The sequence below is a fragment of the Anguilla anguilla genome, chromosome 1, assembly GCF_013347855.1.
Source record: "Anguilla anguilla isolate fAngAng1 chromosome 1, fAngAng1.pri, whole genome shotgun sequence".
In the NCBI taxonomy this organism is placed as follows: Eukaryota; Metazoa; Chordata; class Actinopteri; order Anguilliformes; family Anguillidae; genus Anguilla; species Anguilla anguilla.
Genome location: NC_049201.1, coordinates 12,166,554 through 12,192,213, shown reverse-complemented (window position 1 = coordinate 12,192,213; position 25,660 = coordinate 12,166,554). Strand labels below are relative to the sequence as shown.

At 45.6% G+C, this 25,660-nt stretch overlaps 1 protein-coding gene across 2 annotated transcripts in view; it reads right to left on the bottom strand.

The window, feature by feature from the left end:
• Nucleotides 1-7,638: 7,638 nt before the first annotated feature.
• adck1 (aarF domain containing kinase 1) overlaps nucleotides 7,639-25,660 on the bottom strand; it is a 136,530-nt gene continuing 118,508 nt past the window's right edge. For both annotated transcript variants that reach the window (XM_035386242.1, XM_035386249.1), the window contains 2 exons: nucleotides 14,409-14,602; nucleotides 7,639-8,546 (listed from right to left, as the gene is read on the bottom strand). In XM_035386242.1, coding sequence (XP_035242133.1) covers nucleotides 8,378-8,546; nucleotides 14,409-14,602 — 363 coding nt within the window. In that variant the 3' untranslated portion in view covers nucleotides 7,639-8,377. The remainder of the gene's footprint in view (nucleotides 8,547-14,408; nucleotides 14,603-25,660) is intronic.

The following is a 25,660-nucleotide window of genomic DNA, read 5'->3' as shown; positions in this document are numbered from 1 at the left end:
GCATGGAGATTAACCTTCCAACGCAATGATTCTGCAGCCGGTAATCTGCAGGGTGAAAACAAGTGGCAGCTGACAACAGATTCTCTAACGGATGGGCAGCAATGTGGCAATCCTGGAAGTACTGCACGAGTGGGTATTCCAAATTGGATAGAAAATATAACAATAAAGTAGGGTAACGAAGAGAACGAAACTGCAGGTCGGACAATAACAACCTGAAAAATCGGAAGAAATTCTGAAAGATTTCTAGCAAGTGCTCCACAAGTGCAGGACAGCACACACATTTCTTGTGAATCTTTCAAAAGTAGGAAAGGACAGACAAAACAGACAGTGATATTTCAATGGGAGTCAAAAACAGTACTTTCTCTTAAAACATCAACTCCCATCAGCAATGATTTAGCATTGATGGCTAATGCAATTAGTGTAATGAATCTCAATTACCTATATTATGGACGCTCCAGGCAAGATGCAGCATTTGTTTAGTCTGTCGTGCTGTATTTGTTGCTGCAGTTACGCATCCTGGGGGTTATTTTCTCCTGTGTGTCTAGACCAAGCCTTGGGGCACCAATAGCCTCTTAGCACATTTTATAAGTAATAAAACTTTTATCAGATCAATACGGTTCTGGTGGGCAAAACTCCCTAAATCCCTGCAGTCATGCAGATTGAGTATAAAATAAATCCTGATAGATTCCTTCACCCAGGAGAACTCCTGATGGCCCCTTATTGACAGCATTAAACCTTGGAGACAGGCAATCCATCAGTCATGACAAAAGAGACATCTAAAGCACTCCTCTGCACTTGGATGGAGTCTTCTGAGTAAACTGAACAAATGGACACTTCACTATATATATATTTAAGCAGGTCAAATGTCAAAATAAGTATGACCAAAATATATTAATGCAAAATATATACCTGCATATATACATAGATATTGCTATTACTAGTTTTGAATTGGCAGATGTTTTATATTTTGAGAACCCTACACAACTAATTAAGTTCTCCATTAATACAAAAATACAAGAATCAATTTCATCAGTTCTCTAGGACTTGCAATATTTGCATTATGTTAAAATGGGATTTTGTGATTTATTAAAACTGATGCTATGACTAAAATATGCTAGTTCTGGTTGAGGGGGATTAACCCAAACACTCACTCAACACAGACAGCTCTTGGCATCACCTCGAGTCGCATCATCACCTTCAAGACAAAAAAAAAAGTACATACAGTGTATTTAGGGAAACGCTCAGATCGAAATGGCTTATTCATTACACACAGGACTTGTGCTTAAGTGCTGGCATAAATTTTTCATTGAAAAAAATTAAAGAAGAATCGTTACTGTATTCCCAAAACAGAGGGAATTAAGAACATCCAAATATGGTTACAGTTTGATAAGACAAGGACATATAGTGGGGCATTCCTCTGTTTAAAAAAAAAAAAAAAAAAAAAAACAGCATTTGCTGTTCCCCCATCCTCTCAGTAAACTTCAATAATGCAGCACGTTCATGCATTAGTACTGACACAGGCTCTGCAGTAATGCACCCTCAGCCAGCGGCTAACACATCATAGCACACAGAGTGTACTGTACATCTACAGCACGGGGACAAAACTTTAGCGCTAACACCGCTCTGTCCTGCCTTGCACTGATCATTATGTTTTGGGAGAGGAGGAGCATGGTATAGAAAGCACTCATATTCCCTCATCTATCAGTGATCTCCAGTTTCTCATGCCATTATGTGCTGTTGAAGTTCGGTATTCCTTTCTCATATTATTGCCATGTATTATTAATGCGGGTATTCCTTTCCTTTAAATACATGCAGACATGATGCTCAGATATATTATCTTTCTAACTGAGCCCAAGAGATCTCTGCAGAGCAGCATGATTGTGCTGTCAAAGAAAAACCTTCACAATCAATACTAGCCCCCACTTTATCATATCCAAACAAGGTAGCATTAGAAGTGCATTCGCGAAACAATACTTAATGGTTTGTAGTAGGATGCTAATGGAAGTAATTTTTTCAGCAGACACTTGCAAAAAGACACCAGAGTGAATGACTTGTAAAATAAACAAGAAATGTGTCATTTTTCCCCCAATGATAGGTTTTTCCCTATGAAGGCAAATGGCAGTTAAGAGTACCAGTGGGCCTTAAGTGCTACTTTGATGAAAAGGCCCTTGAAAGAAGGACTTTTTTTTAAATGGCCAGGGTGATTTGGATACCCTGAAGACAACGTCAACTCAGCCTTCTTCTGTTAATGCAGAAGATGGTAGTTATTTTATAGTTCTCAAGGTTCTATTCATATAACAACAAGAGGTCAAGCTCAGACATTCAAGAACTTTACAAAGGCAGGTAAGTCATAAACACAGCAAGACTTTAAGCACTGACAATGCATAGCCAGTTATTTTGAATGTGTATGTAGTTTATATTTATAATTTCTACATTTTTTTTATTACACAGCTTGCGTTCTTTACAACTATCCATACCCATATACCTGGATATGTTTCCGAAGCAATTCAGGTTAAATACAATGCTCAAGAATACAAAAGCAGTGACCCAGCTTAGAATAAAACTTACCACACCCTAGGGCTATCCACTGTACTAATGCAGAATGTGTTGTTAAATACAACCCTGAATTTTTAAATGAGCCAACGTCAAACTCTATGTGACATCATTACATTTTGCCATTTAACAGATTCATTTAAAAATGATAACCAGTAACTTAACCTAAATTGCTTCAGTAAATACCCAGCAGTAGGAATGGATTATATTAATTACCAGTTACAAAGTTCCCTAAACATTAAGCTACACTGCCGCACTACATGCAGTAGTACAGCCCAAAGAACTTTAAAGAAAAAATACTCAGCAGAATGTGTTGCTGTGCCCATCTCTTCCACTTTGGAACCAGACTACAGTGGCCAAGCATTGATTTCCCAACTCAATCCTATTTTTATTTGTTCAATTTCTAATGATGTATTTGTGCCACAGAGAACCAACTAAGAGAACAGGGAAACAGGGAAACTTTCCGTATTTATGGTTAACCTTCTATAGGAGATTTTTGTCTGGGCTGTTTAGCAAACTCCTTCACTCCACACCAAGGGCAAAACAGTTTTGTGATGACAGTTTGTGGGGTGGGGGACAGACTTCTTAAATAAACATTATAAACAAAAGTTCTTCAGTGCCTCAGTAGGAACGCAGATGACTGATTTACCTTTGAAATGTTTCTGACAGGTCTCATGTAAAACCTTTCTGATCATTCAGTCATACATAGCTAACATAAGTTGACCCTTTTTCTTTCAAGCTGTACTTTCCTTCTACGTAGTAAGACAATGTCATTTGTCTTGATGATATATAGTCAGACCAATCACTGTTACCGTGAGCCAGCGGAGTCAGTATCTCCAACCTAATGGATCCTGAGACAGAGTGAGAATGAGTAGTTAGTCCCATGACACACGAACAGTCATTGTAATTAACACCCGCCCAACCCCTCCGTTCGCTTGAATGTTGGCTCCACACTATGGAGACAGTGAGATTATGTCTTTTGTTCTGACAGCCAGGTGAAGAATTGCACCACAAAGCAGGCCCATTTCAGAGTTCATAAATCTCCACTGCATTTCACCACAGCGTACCAGGGTAAAGTGAACTGCTGTTCTACAGGCACCGGAACCTAGCCAGGGGAAATTACACTCATGGCCAACTGTCTTAGAAGACCAAAGTTTAGTTTCTCTGGATAAGGCACTTCCCTTTCCTGTCCTGATTAAAATGATCCTCTGACTCATAAGTTCCACAAAAATCCAATTGCTGGTTTACGCAAAATTACAGGGGAGCAGTCAAAACCCCAGTAACTGAGGCAAACAGCATAGTGTGGCTGTCTGTCAATGAGATACTAAGGAAGACAGACACCGTACATGGCTATATATTGACTGGATAAACAGATTTTGTTGTTTACTAAAGAGACAACTCTAGCATTAGGGGAAAAACAGCATATATTGCTTACCCATACACAGCATAATCTCAGAAGAGGAAAGAGATTATCTTTAACTATGTGGCTCAATTGATTGTGGCACCTCAGTTACATTCAAGAGTAAACAAGACCAAAGTCAAGCTGACACTGCAAAGCCAGATTTCCAGCTTGACAATAAAACATCCGTACTTAAAACCAAATTTAAAAAAAGCAAACAAACAATACAACTTTTAACTAAGATTTTGAATAACACTATTTATTAAAGTACATTTGCCTTTCAGTGACATTTAGATTTAAGTTTGGATCCATGACTGGACTTGTGCCTTATTTTGATTCATATCCATTATTGGTACCTCAGTCTGCATACAAAGTTGTCGATGAAGTAGACAGATATAGAACATAATGTGTGTACAGATATATAGATAGACAGACAAACTGACAGAAAGACCATTTAAAATCAGATGCCAGATTTTGTTTGTCGGCCATGATATACCGAAAGAGTGGTGTACACCCCATTTCCAACTGCAATGTAGCATGATGCATTATTCATGCAAAGGATGAACAAGATGAAGAAAAAGAAACACCATTAGGTCTATTATTCCACAGGAATCCTCTATTTGTCCAGCTGCTGTGTAATTGCCTTTTAATGTACAGTAAAAAAAGATAATTTAGCAAAGGCTGCTGGGCTGCATTTAATGAATACCTCTCATACAAACGATTGTATTCGGTCGGGCATGCATTACTTCCACTGAAAGGGCAAAGTGAATATGTCTGACATTTTGTAAAATAGAAGAATTCAGAGGCATGTTCATTTCACAGGTTTCTCTGCAACCCGTGCCCTTGTGTAATCAGATGGCATCACCTGAGATCAGCCAAGCACTGAACACAAATCCACCATAAATCTGCACATAATATAAGGCAAACTATACCGTGTTCATGGTGCACTGCTGTACGCACCTTTAGTAACCTTTATGGCTGCAGAAGCTTGCAAAATACCAGCGAGAAAACCGTGCCATTAGCTAGATGATTAAATTTGGCAGCTCCGGGCCCTGCACTTTGATCAAGATGGATGGATTTTTTATTCTGTTCAGACATTGGTCCAACACTCACATTACGTTTGCCTACAGAGGTCGAGTGTAATTAAGTGGAGGAGAAAGTGATAAGGCGGGTGTGTCCACCGCCCCTCTGAAAAACCAGGCACAGATGCCAAAATTGGAACAAGGGGCTGGATCCTATTCTGCACCGTCAGAAAACCTGCTCACCCGCACCCCCACCCCTACCCCAGGGAGTCCAGCCAGAAATGCACCATCTCAGAGGTTTCATATAAAAGTTACAGTAGTTTACTAAGAATATCATTGACACACACACACACAAGCACACGCATACACACGCACACATACACGCACGCACACACACACACATACATACATACATACATAAGCAGACAATCTTGGGGGAGTGCGTTTGCTGGGAAAGCAACAGAACCTTAAACATTATCATCAGAGCCTACAGCGTAAAGGTTCTAAAACGTCTGGGAGCCTGGCCACATCCTCCATCCCCTCACCCCCTCCCAATCCTTGCCCCCTGGTGGTGGAAGGAGCTTCCCACTGTGGTCACAACAGCAGAAACCCCACCCATCTTTCAACACAGACTGAAGACCCACCTGTTCTGACCGCACCATGGCTCCCCTGTCCCTCTTGAGCTATCCTCTTTCTTTCTTTTTGTTATCCTTTCAGGAGAGTAATGCTATAGGTATAGATGTGTAAAGATAGGTTAGCCTGTAAAAAAAACAACAAAAAAAAAACAAGCTAACTGCTACTAGATCCTTTCATGAATAGCTCAGCATAGTTTCACTCAGTTGAGTTATTATGGAACATCCTGAAAATTTACTGAAACCACAGGCCAACCAAGTGGTGTTCCTGGCCCCATTATTCCTGAACTCTAAGTCTTGAAAAAAAGGCCCACACACAATTACAGAATATTCATAAAATAATCTAAAAAGTTTTAAAAATTTAACATTAGCCCAAATTCATTACAGATAAGCTAACCTTTGTTGTACTAAATGAGGTATTATGAGGAACCATACGGATTCAAACAATTTCATGTCCACTCTGTGACAGTAGGCAATTCAGACATTTTCAAAAACAAAGAAAAAAAAATACAGTATAATAAATAAAACAACATTTTTTCACACCTACCACTAAGCAGTATTCTCAGTGGGCAAGATGGCTTAATTTAGATTCCATTTCAAGCAGCTTCTATTCTACACTGGTGGGATTTCTCCACCTGCCGACAGCTTTAATACTCCATTAATAATGTGCTGCTCTTTCGTGAGGTGTTTAATTTTGAAGCTGGTTGGAGAGAAGACGGGGATAGAACAATGTTATGCTCTGAGAAGCAGTCAGTCATCGAGTCCTGTTTTCTTCGACGATAACCCATTTTTACGAGAAAGAACGGCGGTTAAAAATTCCAGTGAACCTAAACGGATCTTTCGATGAAAATATTCTCAGATGAAATGATGCCAACAACTGAGTCGAAACTGAAACAACTTACTTGGCAGGGTGCACTTCTGATTGGGTGAGTCTTTATGGAGGATGATGTCATCCCTGGAACTGGTGGCAAGACATCACAAAGAGGGTTGTATAGGAGGCCTGGGTCTTTAGGGTATGGAAACTTTCATAGATTTTGAAATGCAAACAAACACATCAAAGACAATGGGTGGACATCCCTCAAGTGATTTTGCTACTCAAAATATCGTAACAAAACATTTAAAAAAATTATTTTCCTTGGTCTATTGTCCCAAAACATTAAAATGATACTTTAAGTCTTTCTCCATGGTTTCTAGGATAAGAAGTTGCTGTAAGAAGTTGCAACACACTGTTCAGAACAAATCACAATAGATCAGGCTGGTTTCCCTCTTAGACAAAGGTAACAGATTTAACTGATATGACAAACATGACAAAAAAGTTGATGATTTGTTAAAAACTTCAGTTCATGTTCAACAATTTATTCATAAGAATCTTTAACGCATTATGAGAAAAAAACACCTACATGTTTGAAAAGAAATAACAATACTTACTAAATTATGGGGGAGGTAATCTATAAAACAATACCCACTGCTTTAAAAATCTAAATAATTAAGACCCAACTCCTCAAAGTTCAATTCAGAATTTATCTGGAGACCCCGCCAGTATACAACAAAACAACAATTAAAATATCAAGAAAAAATGCTATGAGATTTATGTAAAAGGTAATCGCCACTGAATATTGAAGACAAAAAAATCTGGTTATGGTTTAGACCCAACATCAGCCTTATTCAATGCGTCACACAGGCAGAGCTGAAGCAGGAATGGCAAGTTAATGGAAAGAAGTGCACACACAGTACAGAGAAAACCATAAGTAATGTGCACAGATAAATGGTGGTACAAATTATGAGGTTCACTGATTATCTCCCACAACATACAATGCAACATGTATACTTATAAAACATTAATGTGCAGTTAAATAAAATTGTACAAATCTTAAGGTTCATTGATGGTCTACCAGGACATTAAAATCGAAAATGTACACTTCTGAAACGCTGATGTGCGCATTAAATATAATGGTACAAGTCTTGAGTTTCATTGATGAAACAATAACACACACATACAGTACATGCATACATTTTTTGTATCACTTCTATTACATGTAATAAATGTACAGAGAAATTGAGGTCTTGTGTACAGTATGTTCTGGTATGATAACTGGTGTATGCACATTCAGTAGTAATAATCCTTTTCATCAAAGTTTAGGCATGAGGCTGGCTGACTTGGAGGACAGCCATGCTCATCTCCAACCCTCCCAAAAATATGTTTCAGCAACGGCACAGGCCAAAAATACTCAAGCATTTGGCATTTAAAAACTGGGAGGGAAACAAAATGAGGGAGGAAAATGTAAAAATAAGAGATGAAAAGTTGCTTAAAAGATTAGCTCTACAAAATAAATGTGCTGTAAGTTAAATATTGTTCTAGGACAGAGTGAAAATGATTTGGCTATGCAAAGACTATTCTGAGATTTTCAACCATATGGCTGTTAAAATGGTACAAGATAGGCAGCAGAAATGTTGTAGCCTAACACTGGATTGGATTTCTCAGCACAATGTGTTAGATAACATTTGCTCAGTGGTCTAATACAACACATGTAAGCATCTGCTTACAATGATTTAAAAAGCTGCAGTGCTTTCAAACTTGAGCTTTGTTGTGTACCAGGACTGAGATGATGTCATCATACAGGCACACCATTGCAACTTCTTCTTGACCAAACACCAAGGAACACTTATTTATAGCAAATCACATATTCATATTTTCATTTCATTTATTAATGGCAAACGAACATAAATAAAAATCCTCAGATAGAGTACTGTAAATAGAAAGAAAGTTGAGGTCAGTGTGCATATTGCAGATGTCCAAGTAGACTAGTAACCCAGCGACCCAGTAGCGATCCCTTGATCCACAGAAAGAGTTCGTACGCATTGATCTGCAACAGGGTGATGGCCTCGGACAGGTTGATCCGCATCCTCCGGAATCGAGACCGGGTCTTACTCCTCTTGTATCTGAAAGAAAGAGGAAGGAGGTCAGAGGGAAAGAACCTTTTTCCTAACTAGTCCTCAGTGTTGATATGTAGGCAGGCCCTTGACCTCTTGGACAGGGATGTATTTCTAAGCTTAGTGCTCTTTCAAGTTCTGTTAGTCACCTGAGATAAGCACATCCCAGATCAATAAACGAGGGTGGTTTTCATCTTGCTTACGGCAGTGAACTCTATTGCAGGGACTGACCCGAGATCTGGAAGGATAAAAGCACCAAAAGATTTTGGGATACCTGCTTGTGCTCAAGCAACAATCAGTGTCTGAAAAATCCACCTTGAGCACACAGTAAACACAGTAGAGAATGCAGCCTAAACAAGCATGACTGCCCAACGTATTCATAGTGGCCGGGGGAACAATGAGACACCCCATAATGCATTGCGGGCTAGCGTTCTGCATGGCTTTGAACTGCCAAACTGCATATGGAATGCTGTTTATCCGCACTTTTTCCAAGAAAAAAAAGAAGATCTCCGCCTGTGGAAACCATGAGATTATGCAAATGTGCCCGTGCGTGTCTTTCGGAGAAAAGAGGAGGGGAGGCTTCCCACTTTAAAGATGTGGGAGCAACCCTGGAGATAGCGGGCTGCCACGCCGTTTCATAGCCAACAGCTCAGGGCTCTGCCATTACTGGAATGGCATTAAAACGGGGAGACTGAGATTGCTGGGGATCAGGTGTGGGAAATGACCGGTATTTGTGCAGAAAATATTGATCCTGCTAATGGCGGTCTCAGATCATCGAGAGAGAGGGCTTTTCCCCCATTTTACCATGCTTACTGTATGTGGGGAGATAGAAAGACGCTGATAAAATGGTGTCTCGCAGAATTATTTTTGATCTCAACAGAATGAGGCTTAGGACTGCAAAGCCTGATCACTCAGAAGTACCCAACTGTATGAACAGGCAAAAAATGTCACAAATTCTCTAGCTTCCCCTCCCCCCCCCAAGAACAATAATGACAGAGGATATTATGGCAAACAATTCCTGTAATTCCACTGCTGCTTCTGTTACAATTATCCTACTCATTATAACACTTCCACAAGTACATTTTCAAATGACATGCAGTTATGAGCAAGCGAGATGGCGTATTGGAGAAACGTATGAGTTGGGATGGAGCAGGCAGGTTTAATAAACCTACGCTTATCACATTAACAGATATGAAAATAAACCAGACGGTTCGGGAGCGCGGTTTTGTCCCGATCACTCTTCCAGAGGTGCGGAGGGCTGGATCAGGCCTCTGCCGGCTCTGGCTGTGTGGCGGCAGGCCCCGGCCGGGAGGAACAGGAAGGGAGCCGTGAGAGGGAAGGAGATGGGAAGCTCACGTTCCGGCGCGGCGAGGTAAATAAGACCAGCGGGAGGGGAGGGGGTGCTCAGATCACGAGTCTCACCAGGAATCCCCCCCAGTTCCATTACATCACCCGCCGTCTCCGGAATGAAAACCTCTCAACGCTTTACATCGTCCTCAATCCGGTCAGGGGCTCAGGGGGAGGTGGGGGGGGCGGGGGAGTGGGGCAGCACGGGCGCATAAATTATCCATCCCCTCTTAAAAGCTTGTCTGCTTCTGTATCTCAGCCCCCGTGAGCGAGTCAGACAAGACGTCATCTGAGAATTGAGCAACCCTCCTTACAATGCAAAACCAGCGCCTCGAGTCCACCCAATTGCTCGCACGCGGCGAATTAGCTCGCGACGTTATCGTTTTGTTTCGCGCGGCCGCTCCTCCGCGATTCGCAAAGCTGAAGTGACAAATCTAATTTAAAGGCCATTACACCACAAACAATCTGACTGATTGAATACATATGTACTAAATATGTATACGTATGAATAGCTAACCCAGTATCACTGCCAAAACATGAAATATTAATTATTTAGTGTCCTACCCTGTATATACACTAATTGCATTCATTTGAAACAACTTTGAGTTGTGAAACTGCTGTTTTTTTTTTTAGATAACAACTGTGCCATTGAAATTCAATGAGTTGTAGGGGGACGCTTTAAATACATCACCGTGGAATCTTGGGACATGTTTGGATATGTGAGTCAGCACATTTTAAACAAATTTCACACTGAAAGATGCAAGGCTTATCACATTAGAGCTCATTTACATACTATATTTAAACACTTGGCCGGATGTACTGTAGATGTTTATTTTTATGAAAGAACTTTATTTTCATAAAATTTAAAGGGGATTATCTGAAAAAAAATGAACCGGTTTGTTTTCATATTAGTTATTATGTTCCGGTGAATATGGCTGTTGTCTATATGCTGCATGTAACGCATGCAGGGATGGGGCGTGACTGCCTTTCAATCTGTCGACTTTGTGACTGAAAGAGACGGCAGAGTCAAATACATGTCCACCACTGCGTACGAAAACAAGCTTTATCCTCAACAAATCCTGCGGAGCGTTCATTTATGTTAAATTCCTTCTCATAGCAGCAGCCCTTTCCAGAAAAGAAATTTGGTGGCAAGCAAATATGCCACAGAATGCTTCCAAATGAGCTTGTCTGAAGAACCTCTCAGAGGGAATGATTCAAGCATATTAGAAATGCTAAAATCATACGGCCAGCTTTATTTAAAGCCAAGGTGTCACCGAGGGCTCATGCAGCTGACCAGCTTCCTCTCGGGGCTGCTGGGAAGAGTGGGCCGAGACTGATCCCTACACCCTGTGCACCGAGAGGCAGACTCAGTCTGGCAGCTCTGGCCAATGGGCTGGAGAAGCACTCCTCAGCAGATCTCCCAAGACGCAGCACGGCGAAGGCAGGAGCAGTCCCAACAACATTCTGTGGTCAACCACTAATGGCTCTGCCAACGTCAACAGAATTGATTCCTAGGGAGCCTCCAAATGTCAATGGCCAGAAGAGGCATTTTCGCACCAGCCTTCCTTCACACGCTTTCTGTTTGTGAAAATGCATAAGTGTAAGACAGAACCCAAGTCACACCATGTCGATGCGTGTGTACATTAGCATGCACTTCCGAGCTATATCCTTGTGCGTGTCTTAGCAAATCTGACATTAAGCTGCGCAATTTCTATGGGCTGCTAGGCACAGTCAGGCTTTCCTTTCCCATGAGTCACCAGCCAAGCCAACTGGTACTACATTAGCGCGTCTCCCGTTAGCGAAATTTGCCCCGTAACTCCGCGTGACATTTTGTTTCGGTTTGCCGAGCTTGCGTGGTTCCACGCAGCCTCCTCCTCAGCGCAAAGCCTCAGCTCTCTGGCGCTCACGTCTCTTTCTGGACAGCGCAGAGGGGCTTGGGGAACGCTGGGCTACAGAGGCCTGCAGAGAAATCTACTTTTGCGTTCCGTTGCCATGTTGCGGTCTGCAGGCTGCTAAATACAGCCTCTGAAGTACGCCTGTGGGAAGGACTGGATACGGCAGAAAAGGAAGGGTCTGAACAGCGCGAAGATGTTGGGCGTGGTGCAAGGCGAAGTTTCATCTTCTCACCGGAGACACCAGACCACAGTGCAGCGCACTTTATCTTCACCACACAGTGACAACCCTCAGCAAGCGCTGCTGTTTGCTGCTTGCCCCACAACGTGAGGAGCTCGCTGGTTCACTGAATGGAAATGGAAATAGAATAAGGAATGAACGATTGTACCTGACATTGAGGATAATGCACCCAGCAGGCACAGGCCATACACAGGGATATTACCACCTTCCCCTGTCCAGTGATTAGCAACAGTGGGGTCTGCAGCTCAGTCAAACACAGGTTAAAACCCTGTGTTTGGCACTGTGCTGCTCCTTAAACTCGGTGCCACATTTGTACATATTTGCGAAGACAGGGTCGACAGCGAGGCGGTCCCCGTGCCAGGATGCATTAATGCGCTCCTGCTTACTCTGCCGGCAACACCCAGAGAGCGAGCAGTAACCTCATTATGTGGGGCCGGTTTAACCAGGCCTGTCCACAGCGCTGAGAGCCCATTGAAAAAAAGCCATTATGCTGCAAAAAGGCCTTTTAAGCATCAAAGCGAGGGCTCATAAGTGAGAGGTGAGGACGAAAACCGGCACACTTAAAAGGCCCGGCTGGAGAGAGAGTGAGAAAACTATTAGAGAGATTTACCGCTATTCAATATTTTGAAAGTACGAAGCGGGGGGGGGGGGAGGAAATAAGCATTAAAACGCTCACTTTAAAGATCAGCCTCGTGTAGGTGTTTTGGGTAAAAAGCATCGAAACTCAGAGAGCGAGAGAGTGATGGAGAGGGAGAGAGAATTTTTTTTTTCCACAGAGCCATATCCATTAAAGCAGGCATGAAAGCTTTTCGAGTTTTGCCCGAGACAAGAGCACCGCGATGACTTTGGACTAAGAAGTGAATTCACCTAATTCTAAATAAATGTTCCGGGCTGCACCAATTCCTGAAAAACGTTCACAGACGTCACGCAAAACCGGCAAGGGCGGGGCGTCAAACGCAAGCCGAGGAGGGCAGGGAACGGCAGGAAAGAGGAAAGTCAGCCAACTCCATCCATCCATCCGTCCGCCGCCCCCGAAACCCACTCGGAGCTGCGTGTCAACCTCGGCGCGCCTCAGCTCCGCGCCTGGTAATGGCTTTTTGATCTGCGTTGCGTGCTCGCCTGCCATTGGGCGTAACGAAGAAGCGCTGGTGCGGACGACATCGCGTTTCATGTCTCGATGCGTCTACTTTCTACAGCGCGCCGCCGACAGCCTTCACGAGCAGACACAGGCCTCCGCCCTGCCGCTCCAAACACACACGCGGGCTCACGAGCGCACACACACACACACACACACACACACATACACATACAGACACACCCACAGAGACACGCGGGCACACACATTTAGGCTGTAATGATTTTTCTGAGACAATCATGGAGTGCTTCATTAAAATGGCAAGAATGAATCAATATGATCACTGCAGACTGCCGTCAGATGTACAATATAATCATGGAATTCACCCGCCCAATTGCACACAGGGGCAGGGAGGTGGACGGGGCTGCGCGCGGATATTTGCAGACACGGCAGATATTTCCACGCTGGAGGAATTGCTGTCAATACCAGCTGTGCCAACCGCTCGAAATCGCGCGCGTACGAGAAGACGGCACACGGCGAATGTGGAACCGCGCCGAGCGTCCCAGACTGGCCTTGAACAGGGTACGGATTTCAAGTTCACACCGCGGGGGCCAGCAGGGACTCTCAGCGCAGATATGAGAGCGGCTGACGCAGGCCTGAGAGTGGCGAGCAGACACAGTGGGACAGAACTCCGGTTAGAGATTAGCACGGATGCCGGTCGCAGAAGCAGAGGCGACGATGATCCTGGGAGAAACGTATTTAATGTCCCGCGCCCGCTCTCGTCCTTGCTCTTCTCTCGCCCTCCAGCAGGAGAGCGGCAAAGAGGCGCTATAAGTAGAAGCGGGGATGGAACTGCAATCAGAGCAAATTGTTCCATGTCTGAAAAGTCCATGTGATCACAACTTCGGACCCCAGCTGAGATTTTCTATATTTGGCGATTTTATTTTGCGCGTGTGATTTTATTTTTTCATTATTATTATTTTTTTTTTTACACGAAACAGTCCACCGATGGGGAAGGAGAAGCAAGGAAGCAGGTGACCAGACTCGGAGCTTCTGAGAAAAACAAGCGTGTAGGTAAAGGAGCCTTCGTTCAAAGTGCTACCTGAGGAAAAAACAAAACTAGGCCCCAGACTACCCAGAACCCAAACGGGACGATAATCCTTCTGTAACCTCAAGCCGACAGCAAAGGGGTGACAGACAATTCAATTTTTGCTTAAATGGACTTAAGACGAGTGTAAAAAAGCAGGGTGAACTCGAGAGCGAGAGAACAGCCCGCGCCGGCCGCGCTGGGGCAGCTGGGAAGCTGGAGGACTTGCCTGGCCACGGCGCGCACGCAGCAGCGCGACATGTTGATGAAGGAACTGGCGCTGGCGCGGGTGCGCAGGGTGGTCTCGATGCCCCGCAGGAGGTCGTTGGTCTTCAGCAGGAGCAGCATCTGCCGGGGGACCCTGTTCAGCAGGTCGCTGATCTGAGGTAGATAGTGGGCAGCGTTCGTCCGGATCTCCACGTCCTGCGCACAGGACACATTTAGGGGAACAGGTCAGACCAACCTCCCAGCTGTTCTACACACTGAAAACAACCAACCCACATGTGAGTGCACAGATGTGCACATACAGTACATATGCAGACACAGACATATGCATGCATACACGTGTGCACAGTACACATGCGCACACACAGGAATCAGATTGAATTTCCAATTTCCCCACACACATTCATACACACGTACAGTCCGCACGTACGCACAAGCTAATTTTTGACTCTGTAGAAGACTTCCATATTTAAAGCTACAGAATAGATAATACAGAACTTGTGGAAGGTGCATTTAGAGTCTTTCAGCCTTAACCTGCTGAAACAATAGAGACAATGGGTGCAATGAAATGAGTGAGATGCTGAGAGAGTAGCTCTGTCCAAAGGGCTCTTTCAGCTGGAGAAAGAGTAGCCCCAACCTCATGAATCACATCACAGAGTGAGACACCCTGGCTAATGTGGTCAGGGCTTCTCCTGGCCACCCCCTAGGAGGCAGAGTGACAGAGGCCAGCTGAGAGAGTGATGTAGTTACAGCGTCTCCACGCGCGTGTTCACTGAGAGACACTCGACTCCGCACCAGCGCCCGGTGCCAAAAAAGACAGGCACACCTCAACTCTCCCAGGAGGCCTCCGCCTGCCAAAGGTGAGAAAAAATACGAAAGGGCCACAAAAAACAAAAACGTCCGCTTGCTCGTGAAACCCGGTGTTTGGGTGAGAACATTACTTTTTTTGTGTTTCTGCCTATGAAATGAAGACATTACTTTAAGTTGCGCAAATTCAAATTCTCTCTTTCCGTTAGATTACATGTTCCAGCACTGTGGGCTCGATCGGATTCAGGCAAAGGCATAATTCTCCTGGCTGCACCTGTTCTGTCACACTGCATTTAAAATGCACAGGAACATATGCCCGTACTGTCTAGCGTCTGTCAACAGCCTGAGTTACTACTGTTCCCTTTTCTTCAAGAAACGGCATTTTAATAGCATACAGTACCAGCCATCCCTCTTCATAAATACATCTTCCCATTTATTCCCACCATTACAGTTTCTCCTGCAATGTCCAGACTGGAGAATTTTGAACAGGGAGGACTCCTAGTGGCTTATTTAACAGGAAACGGAGAAACTAAGAGCTTGCGGCAGCCAGTGGGCAGATTAGCCGTTTGGCTTTGTCACCTGAGCGACGGCAGCCCGGAGGCCGGGACTGCGGGCGATCGAGCGCCCGTTTCTCAGCGCGGCCGCGGCGTTGAGGGATCACCCGGGCGGCTGATTTAGTGCCCGGCCCCCGCGAGCGAAGCGCGCTACATCAGGCCGTATTAACAAACGGCTATTTAAATCTGTCAGCGCGCCACACAGATAAGCAGCGCGGGACACGCGTTTAATCCGCGCCCCTCCCCTCCGCGCTCCGTCCATCCTTTACGCCGCCGCGCTGTGTGCGGGGTGGGGGGTGATGACATCACCTTTGGTTCCCTGGAAGTAACATCGACTTGGAACAACGGTGGAGACGCCTGTTACTACAGAGCCCAGGGCAATGCATTTTTGTACAGGCAAAAACATAGACGCCCGTGTGCACATGTGCATAAGCAGGGGTCCTAATGGCTGGGGGGAGATGGCAGGGAGTGGAGGCCTGCTTCACAGACTCACATGGGCAGGGTGTGCAGCACAGAAATGAAAGAACACCAGACTGAGCACAAAGGTCACAGCTCCTGATATTGATAGTGAAGGCACGGGCGCCAGTCCCACGAACGAGGCGCTGTCCCAGAATCCCAGCAAACCGGCGGAGGAATCCCGCGGTCGTTCCCCAGAACGTAAGCGTGGCGTTCCGCTGTGGGCGAGCGTGCCGGCTCGGAGCGTAAATAATGCAGCGCAATAAGAGCCAGAGCGGCTCAGAGGCAGACTGGAGAGCCGGCCCGACAGACCTGCATCTGAAACCACTTCAGCCTGCCTGTGGCTGCCTCGGGTCTGCGCTCCCTTTCGAATAAAACATGTGGATTTACACACCGGATAGGCTCGCACGCGAAAGGCTTTTGGTATATACGCTTATAAGAGCACGACGCAGTCAGTGGTGATGCCGTCAGAAGGCGCTCGCTCGTTAGGGTCAGAGGAGGGTTTGTAAGAAAAGGAGCACCTCCGTGCGGTTTCCCCCGCGTCCCCCGCGAGGTTCCAGCTGGCGGCCGGTGCCAGATGCCCGGCGGGGGCGACAGGTGGTTTCGGGCCGGGATCCAGGCGGCTCCACGCGCTGACTCACGCGCCTGGGACGGGGGGGGGAGGGGGAAGGGAGCGCGTACGTGCGTGCGTGTGTGGGAGGGGGCAGTCATGCTGAAACCCTCTGCCCCACGGCCTTGGAGGACAGCACCAGTCGGGGGCGCTGGCAGGCGACGATCACCGAGGCTGACAGAGTGCAGCACCGAGCTACTGCCTGGGGGGGGGGGGATGGCAGAGAAGGACTCCATACAATGGGGTTTTGGATTGGGGGGGGCATACTGACAGTTAACCCCATGTGCCTTTTTCTGTTGACTGGGGGATGACCAGTTCATAAAGGAAGGGTAGAAAAAACAAAAATGGCCGACAGCGGAGAGGATGGAAACGGGAACTGCATTTACTGCTGGCACTTTCTGCGGACAGCCTCAGCGCCGCGGGCACCATCTCAGCATCTGGGGAGAGAAGCACTGGAGTGTGAGCTGGAATGTTGCCTGGAAACCTGGGAGGTCATCCTATGACATCCTTAGAGAAAGGGGAAGGGGGAGGGGCCCGGGGGCATACGACCCCCTTCGGAATTTCACAAGAGAAAGTGGGCCGGTGCTCTCCCACTGTGGTGACCTACGTGCGTGTTCCACGGCAAAGGCAGGGCTAAAAACGACACAAGGCGGATGTCACACGGGACACAGCCATCGCACGCATGTCCAGCCCACCCCGACAACCAATGTGGACGCAGACGCCATTTTATTGGGCTTACATTCTGAGTTTAATTCTCTTTATTTAGCGTGGGATTGGAAATGACCCGATAAATGAACCTGCCTGGGCAACATCCCAGGATTGGCTGGGCGTGGACCTGCCAGGAAGGGTCTGCTGCCCCCAGCAGCTCCGGGGTTAATCTGTCTGGGGGGGGGGGGGGGGGGGGAGCCAGGAGGTCTCTGAGGATTGGGGAGCAGCGAGCCGTTGAACCGCACAGGCAGGTGCGGTGTGGGACAGGGCCAGATGTGCCCCTGACACACACACACACACACGCACAGGTACACACACACATACACACACACACACACAACGCACGTGTCACTAGAATCATGGGAAAAATTCATACTGACAGTACCTCGCAAGAGAGAGGGTAAAAAAAAAAAAAAAAAACTAGGAGGAAACCACACAACGAGGCCGCATGCAAGATTTTCATACAGAATTCCCTGCAGCCAAAACGCAGGGGATAAATGTATTCATACAGTCAGACTGCATTGATCTCCCCAGCAGACGAGAATAACGAAGTCACTGTGCTTTAGAGCAGAAGTCATCCGCATTCAGGAAATTACATTTCCCAATGAAGATCAGCGCCGATAAGATAAGGGAAATCTGAAAGGCAGCGGAGGCCCACGAATCAGGGGTGATGTCTAATTCCCCTGAATTACTGCTTTAACATTACAATTGATTAGCAAAATGCAAGTCATCTCCCGTCTTCATCTCCAGTCCGAACCGCACCGCACATTTCAGTCATTATTAAATCGCTGAAGGAAGGGAAAGTGGCCAAACCTTTGGCCGGACAAGGACAGCAGCCACAAAATGATTTCTGCAGCCCTTGAATGACAATTTTATAAATGTAAATTGCTGTCCTGTATCTCAGCCACTGGGAAAACTGCAAAAACTGTTTATTCCAACTTAACTCCAAACCTCCATTTCAAAACTCGTTGGAGGAAGGGAATTAGGTGCAGAATAAATTTGAGTCATTCCATGTGATTCAAGTTCTGGAGCTCTTTTGTGGGGTCTTATTGGGTTTTAGTAGCAAAAAAAAAAAAAGATGTTCTGATTGAATGGAAAAAAAATCTGATTCTTTGACAAAGACCCAGGCCCACATCCTGTAATATTGCATCAAACCACCCCCTGGCCCCCAAGCATTCTCCCCTCATGGTCTTTTCACGTCTACTCATGCTGGTAATCCATACAATCCACCAAAAATGAGAGCAATTCAAAAGTGTCCGTTCCATCGATTCCTGCACTTTCTCTTTAAGAAGTGAGTGTCCCCCGGTCTAATGCGTTATCTGCTTGGCAGTGCACTGCCCATTTTCCTCCAGGCCATTTGCTTGAGATATGGGCCTGTTCCATCGCCCTGAACCACACTGAGATTATGGGCTCTCTGATGTACAGTACCACATCTCTTCATCTGCAGATTTATATAACAATGTTAGTTCAGCGTCTCCAGAAATAAATGGTGAGCTCACGCTCGTCGAAATGGGAATCTGTTTGCGGCGGAAGAAATACGGCGCGCACCTTCAACATAATTCCTCTGATTTGCATGAAGTTGTTCTCTGCCGCGACCGTTTGTTTGGCCGTACATTACGGGCCCGCGCTCGGCAGTCAGAAACAAAAAAACCGCGGCGGTTTGCTTTTCGGGAAAATGATTCGCCGTAAATGTCACAGGTTTGCGCGAGTGAAAGGGACCCCGCGTGGGCCGGCTCCAATTACGCCGGGTTTCGGTGCTCCGTGGCGTTCGCCGCGCGGCGCCTCGGCGGTCCACCTGCCCCGCTTTCCTTTGATGTCCCACCTCCGCCCCCAGGCCCGGCCCCACTTCAAAGGCACGCCGCTCTTCGGGAGGCCGCGGCGACCGGCGGAAAATTACCCTCCGACTCCGCGGAGAATTACCGTCCTTCTGGAGCGCCGGATGCAGCCGGCTGTTTGGTTAAAGGGAGCGCCCCGCCAGGTGTGTGATTCACGAGCGGCGCGGCGAACGTCACGGCCTGGGGGGGGGGGGGGGGGAAGACGCCGCAGGAAACTAAACGCTCGTGCCTTTCAGCAGAATGACGAATTAAGAGCTGACCTGAGAGGACCCTCCTTTAGAGGAAGAAGAAGCTTCGCTAGCCCCCGATTAGCATGACGTGCGCTGCCTGTTGGTGATGACCATGAGATGCGTCAGCATGCCTCTCTCCCAGAACCAAAACCTCTGATGGGAAGCACGATTTTACAAATGCGTCACTCGGCAAATGAGCCTTACCCACTGGAATCACACAGTCAAGAGCATTAACACCTGACTAACATTCTTGTGCCCTGTTGTGTACTGATGAAGACCCCCCTGCTCCCCAGAGGCGAATGGAAACGTTGAGATCCAAGGAAAGAGGCCAAGCAAGTAAGTTCTCCAGAAAGCGCTGAAAGTGACTCGTGGGACTCGAGAAGGGGCGCCCTGTCATCGTCGCGGCGACGCGCTCCTGCGGGCGTTCCTTATTGCCGTCGCGCAGCAACAGCAGATTACATCCCGGCGGCTGACCTCATTGTGATGCTCGCGGTGCGTCACAGGTGTAGGAAATAGGTCGCCGCGGTCGGGCCCGGGATTTATCAGCGCTCTGGGCGAGAGAGGTCCCGTGAAGGACGCGCGGCAGGCGGGAGATACGCCTGGGGCCTGGCGCCGTAGGGGAACGCCTCGCCGCGCATCCATTACATTACATTACAGGCATTTGGCAGACGCTCTTATCCAGAGCGACGTACAACAAAGTGTATAACCATAACCAAAGCATCCGATAGCCGTGCGCTGATTTGTGGGGCCGGTCAGGCCCAGACGTACGTACGGCTGTCGAGCGAAAGGGAAGGGGCCGAGGGGATTCTTGAAACAGAAACGGGCGGGAACGCGTGACACAAACGCACCCATTATCGCAGCCGTACACGTATTTCCTTTGACTATTTTTGGTGGCGGTTTAACCGCGGGGAGCGGGACGTAGGTGAGGATAACGCCGCGGCAGGGATTACCGACACATTCGCTTCCACACCAGGGTGTCGCGCGCTAGCGCTAACGCTAACGCGCTGTCCTCATCAGATCAGAGTCGAGGCTTACTTAGCAACCTGCCAGCGGCGACACACTGCAGCACTCCATGCCTGTCTCATGGCGTTTTTAACTGAAAGGAAGACAGATGCTGTGGTAGGTGGATGACCATTGAGGTCTGGCATCAGGAACACAGAAAATGAAGAATTATTTCTGACTCAAGTTTGTGTTCATTACGAATGGAAATCCCCATGCTAATTAGCTGCCATCGCATATCTTTGACTCATAAGGACACATCCACGCTTTGTCCTTTAATGAAACGCCTCTTTATGTAATACACAGACTTCTGTTTAAGATGAAAATACTTCAGATAACAGATAAAACTCTGTATTCTGCACTCCTTAAAATGTCCATATTATGAAAGTTACATAGAAGTTGAGAATTAATGCACTTCTTTCCAGCAATTAGAAAGCATCTTGTTGGGGAATTCAGTGAGAGAAGACAAAATTCTGACGAAATACTGAAACTGAACAAATTGACAAGTCAATACTACACAACTTCTAGCTAACATGAGGCTAAATTACATGCAGACATAAGCAAAATCTACGCTGCATCTTGTCGATGCCAAATGTTATTTGGTATTACCTTATTAACAAGCCATTTTTTCAAACGAAACCACCAGGTTTACCGCAAAGAGAAGTGAGCAACAGCAAGATGGGAGACGACATGCTAATGGTAATCTATGCAAATTGTGCAACTTGCAAAATCATAAAAAAGCATACATGCTGGAGCCATTACACCGATAACAACGGCCACCTGGAGTGCTTTGAGCCACTCTCTCCCTGAAGCAACCAGTCATGTGAAGAGCTATCCATGTTCTGCGGTCTGCAACCATGGCTTTGCTATCCATTACCTCCATCTGTCAGAACACTGGTATGTGCTCATTTAGCATAATACCAATTCTGAGATTAAACTGAATTTAAAAAACCATTTAATATAAACAATAATACTAATGAATAAAAATGATGTTGCTGCTAATCATTTCAGGATGAATGATAATTTATGCATTGTATTCCAGAAGTTACCGGCCTACAAATGTTTGCTAGGCCACCAATGGAAATAAGAATTTGTTCTTAATTGACCTGGCTGGTTAAATAAAAATAAACAGATCTTACTGGCAAAATCACAGTGCCTTTTCTACAAAGTACAGTACACAAGTATTGCAAAAATTCTGGTAATACACACGTTTTAAATGGATGAGGGAAATGAAAGTTAAATGAAAAGTAGCTACAGCGCTGCGTTTATAAGCCATGAGAGTCGAGATCAGCCTTCTGCTGCTAAGCATACGATATGACAGACGATCCAATTTTCCCCTCTTCTCCTGTGCATCCACACTGTGCTACTGTAAACAGTGTATCCACTTTGTAAAGACCATGAAACCATGTTTAGTCCTCTGTGTCGCTCCGGTAAGTAACTGCTGTTTTGACATTTAATTTTTGTTGTAATGTTTTTTGAATACATTATGTCAGCTGTTTTCGCGAGCGTGGCAAGCAATAGGGGTACATGAGCTATTTTTACGAGAGAGGTTAGGGCAGAAACTACTTAATTCTTTACACATCAGAAATTGATTTAACTGCTTACTGCAAGCCTGTATTAACCCGCAGGAAAAATGACTATTTTCAGACTGGCCCTCTGACACTAAGCTGTACCAACACAAGAGCTTTCTGTTGCCAACTCCCAAGTAAACAGGAGCAACTGAAAAACAGCCAAGCTTAAGTTCTCCGTTTTAGCTGAAAGTGTATTCTGCAAAAACTGCAAAAACTTCACACTTCAGCAGTTTGAGGGGACAGAACAAGAATCATCCAGTCAGGCTGAGACGGCTGTTCCTCTCCACCATTTATGAGCACCGATCAAATCACAAGATGGGTGTCGATGGAGATATTCTACATACCAACCAGATATTTTGCTGCAGTGAAAATTTCTACCGTGAACTTTACTCAGTGATTCCGGTTGGAAACAGGAGGGTCGGTCGCCATCTGCGTTGCTACGACAGGTATGGATGTTCAGTCTTCAGCCATGCCCCTTCATGAAAATTCATGATGGACCAGCAAATCAGAACAGTGAGCTTCAACAATGGCAGTGACTGATCGGAAGAATATGGAGATCTGATATATCTGGATGCACAGAGCATCTTCGCTGGCAAGAATATCCATCAGGTGTGCTGCTTGCTTTTTTCTACAAACAGACTCGATATATTCCAAGAGAAGCTCCCGTCTTTCGAAAAGCTCTCCCCTCTCCCTGCACTGCCACCTCTAGGGGGCCATTAAAAACATGGCGCTGATCAGCATGGACACTCCAGCACATGACCTAAAATAATCTCCCCCCCGGGACAAAAACAAACCCAATTATAAAGGAGGGGGCCTATGCTTCCTCCCCGCTATCTCTCTTATAATTCACAGTGACGGCTCTGTGGTCTCGCAGCCTCACTGGGCTGGCCGGTCTTGGGTTATGAAGGAGAGGAGGGAACAGCTGGCCGTGGCTATAGGGGATTCAACAAACACGACCGTGCTGGAATAACATTCCTGTTGAATGAGAAAGAAACCTTGGGCCAACACTGGAAAAATAAACTCTGTGACTTGGAAAGGAACTGGGCACCCAGATTCGTTCAATAGCTAGCGGCTAGCCGCAGGAACATGTGGACGAAAGCAGAGATCCTGTCTTTTATCAGAGAGACAGCACTATCCTTTAAATTCAATGACCAACAAACGGCACATTTTGTAGCAAAGATCCAAAGAGGGTCATAAAAATGTTCTTTGAAATGAAATCAACAATTGTGCTTTTCTTATATAATGCACCCCTCTGCGGCTTGGACCTATTTTTATACATTTAATATCACATGACACAAAAATAAATCAACTGAGCGCGCAGGCATTCTATATCAAAGACGGAGTCCTTCACTGCACCAAGCACACGGAATGAGAGCACTTCCCAGATTGGGCGGATACCCGGCCAATCACATGCGCTAACAACACCCGGCAGCCCGCTCTCAAACCCGCTGAAGGACACCAGCGCATTCCCATTTCCAAACGGACGGCTGGTCTTCACGCCTCCCCAACCCTGCCGCTGAACCCCACCGCGTGGAGATAAAGTGCGGTTCTGCGGCACCAAAGGCGAAACGCCCCTCCGCACCTTTCGCCACTCCGCTACGGCTGCGCGGCAGAGCTGTCTGGCGCGTTAACAAGCGTCACATCTCTAATAGGCCCAAACACGGCGACGCCTTCAGCGAGGGCGATAAGGAAATCCGCTCCGCCTCGATCTCTCTCCGGCGTCAGTCATTTTCGGTCAGCCAAGGCGCGCGACGGCGGTGGAAAATGGGCCTGACCGCGCGGTCGCCAGACAGACCCTAACATGGCGTCCCGCGAGGGAACAAGCCGAGAAACGCACCTGTTACTTTTCATAATCTACGCAAAAGCCGTGTGACCAGAAAGACGATTAGTTCCTGAGGGGTGACATTTTTTCCCATTTCCCATGCACCTGATGAGCCTGATCTTTTTCTGGGGTTGTATTTATAAATCAAGGTTCCCAGAAGAAAGGTGACAGGTTTCATAAAGTCTTAAAAACATGGACAAAAATGAATTCATTTTTCTTTTTCCCCCCAACAAAAAAGAATCCAAAACTAAAGGTATTTTGCAGACGACAGTAATAAATTATGTTTTGCTCGGGTCAATGTAGGCCATTGTTCCCCTCTCAGTTTTTAAGGACTCTTGAGAGTACTTTTTGTCGTGGCCACACTCACGACAAAAAAAAAAAAAAAAAAACTCTTCTGTAAAAATGACTAAATGTAAGCATCATCCCCAGCTACTGCAGCAACATTCACTTACACTCTATTCTCTCATGGCAAGCCCTCTGGCAGCAGGCCCTATTAGCTTTCATTTGTCTTTTGGGCACCAAATACTCAAAATGGAGGACGTGCTCCCACCTCTTGTACCAAAGCACCATTTATGCCTCTCGCTGCTCTGACAAAAACACACATTCACAGCCCTGCAATCACAGCCCTACAATATTCAAAAGGTTTTAAGCCAACATATGATTACACTGCACATGATTATGCAACTAATAAATGGAACCCCACACCATTACATTGTATAAAATGCCTTTTGCTTTTGAATGCAGTTTGTCCAAAAGGACAAAAAGGTTTAAGCAGTTACGCAACAGTGGATGCTACAGCATGTTCACGAGTTATTAAATGAACACATATTTATACAATAGACTGACACTTTTTATAGAATGCAAATATGAATATTTTAGTTCATTTATAAAATAGAAATATTCAAATATGAAAGAATTCTTCACTTTCAGCATCAACTTGTGGACACTGGACAAAAAAGCATTAAGAAAATCCATATATTTTAAAGACTGAGAAGGGATTAGGGAGCAACTTCTGAGCTTACTCCCAAAAAAATCATTTGTTACATCATCCAGGGAAATAATTTTTTCTGCTTTTATTAGATTAGATATCATTAATTGAGAGGTTAATTCAGAGGGAAATGGAAAAAGTACAGAAAACAAATACATATCTAGTGTATGACAAAAAGGTATAGACACACAGTCCTATGATTTACATTAGTGCTATGTACAGTAATGTACAATATCAGGTTTAGTATAGTTGAAAATATGTAATCAGAAAATGGCTGAGTGCGTAGAATACATGCAGCTACACGACTCAGCCTCTGAGCAAACTGCAGAAAAGGTCAGAACAATTGTTGGACGTACTTGCATGTAGAAATTAAATAAAATATTAGAAAAGCTAGGTGGATTTTGGTCTCTGTAAAAATTGAGTTATAATTCATCACATTAGCAGTCTCCCAGCTGCTACTCTCAGTGAAAGCGATGGGGGAAGCGAAGCATGACAATACAAGGCTTTCTGACCAGTTCCATGCCAAACTGCACATCACCTCAATATTTATTTACAAGAGAATAAACTTTTTAAAAATCAACCACAGCCAAAAAAATGTCATTTAGTTCAGCCTGCCATTAAACATAATACTGCAGGCAGGTTTCTAAGACTGAAATATGGCACTCCAGAGTTACAT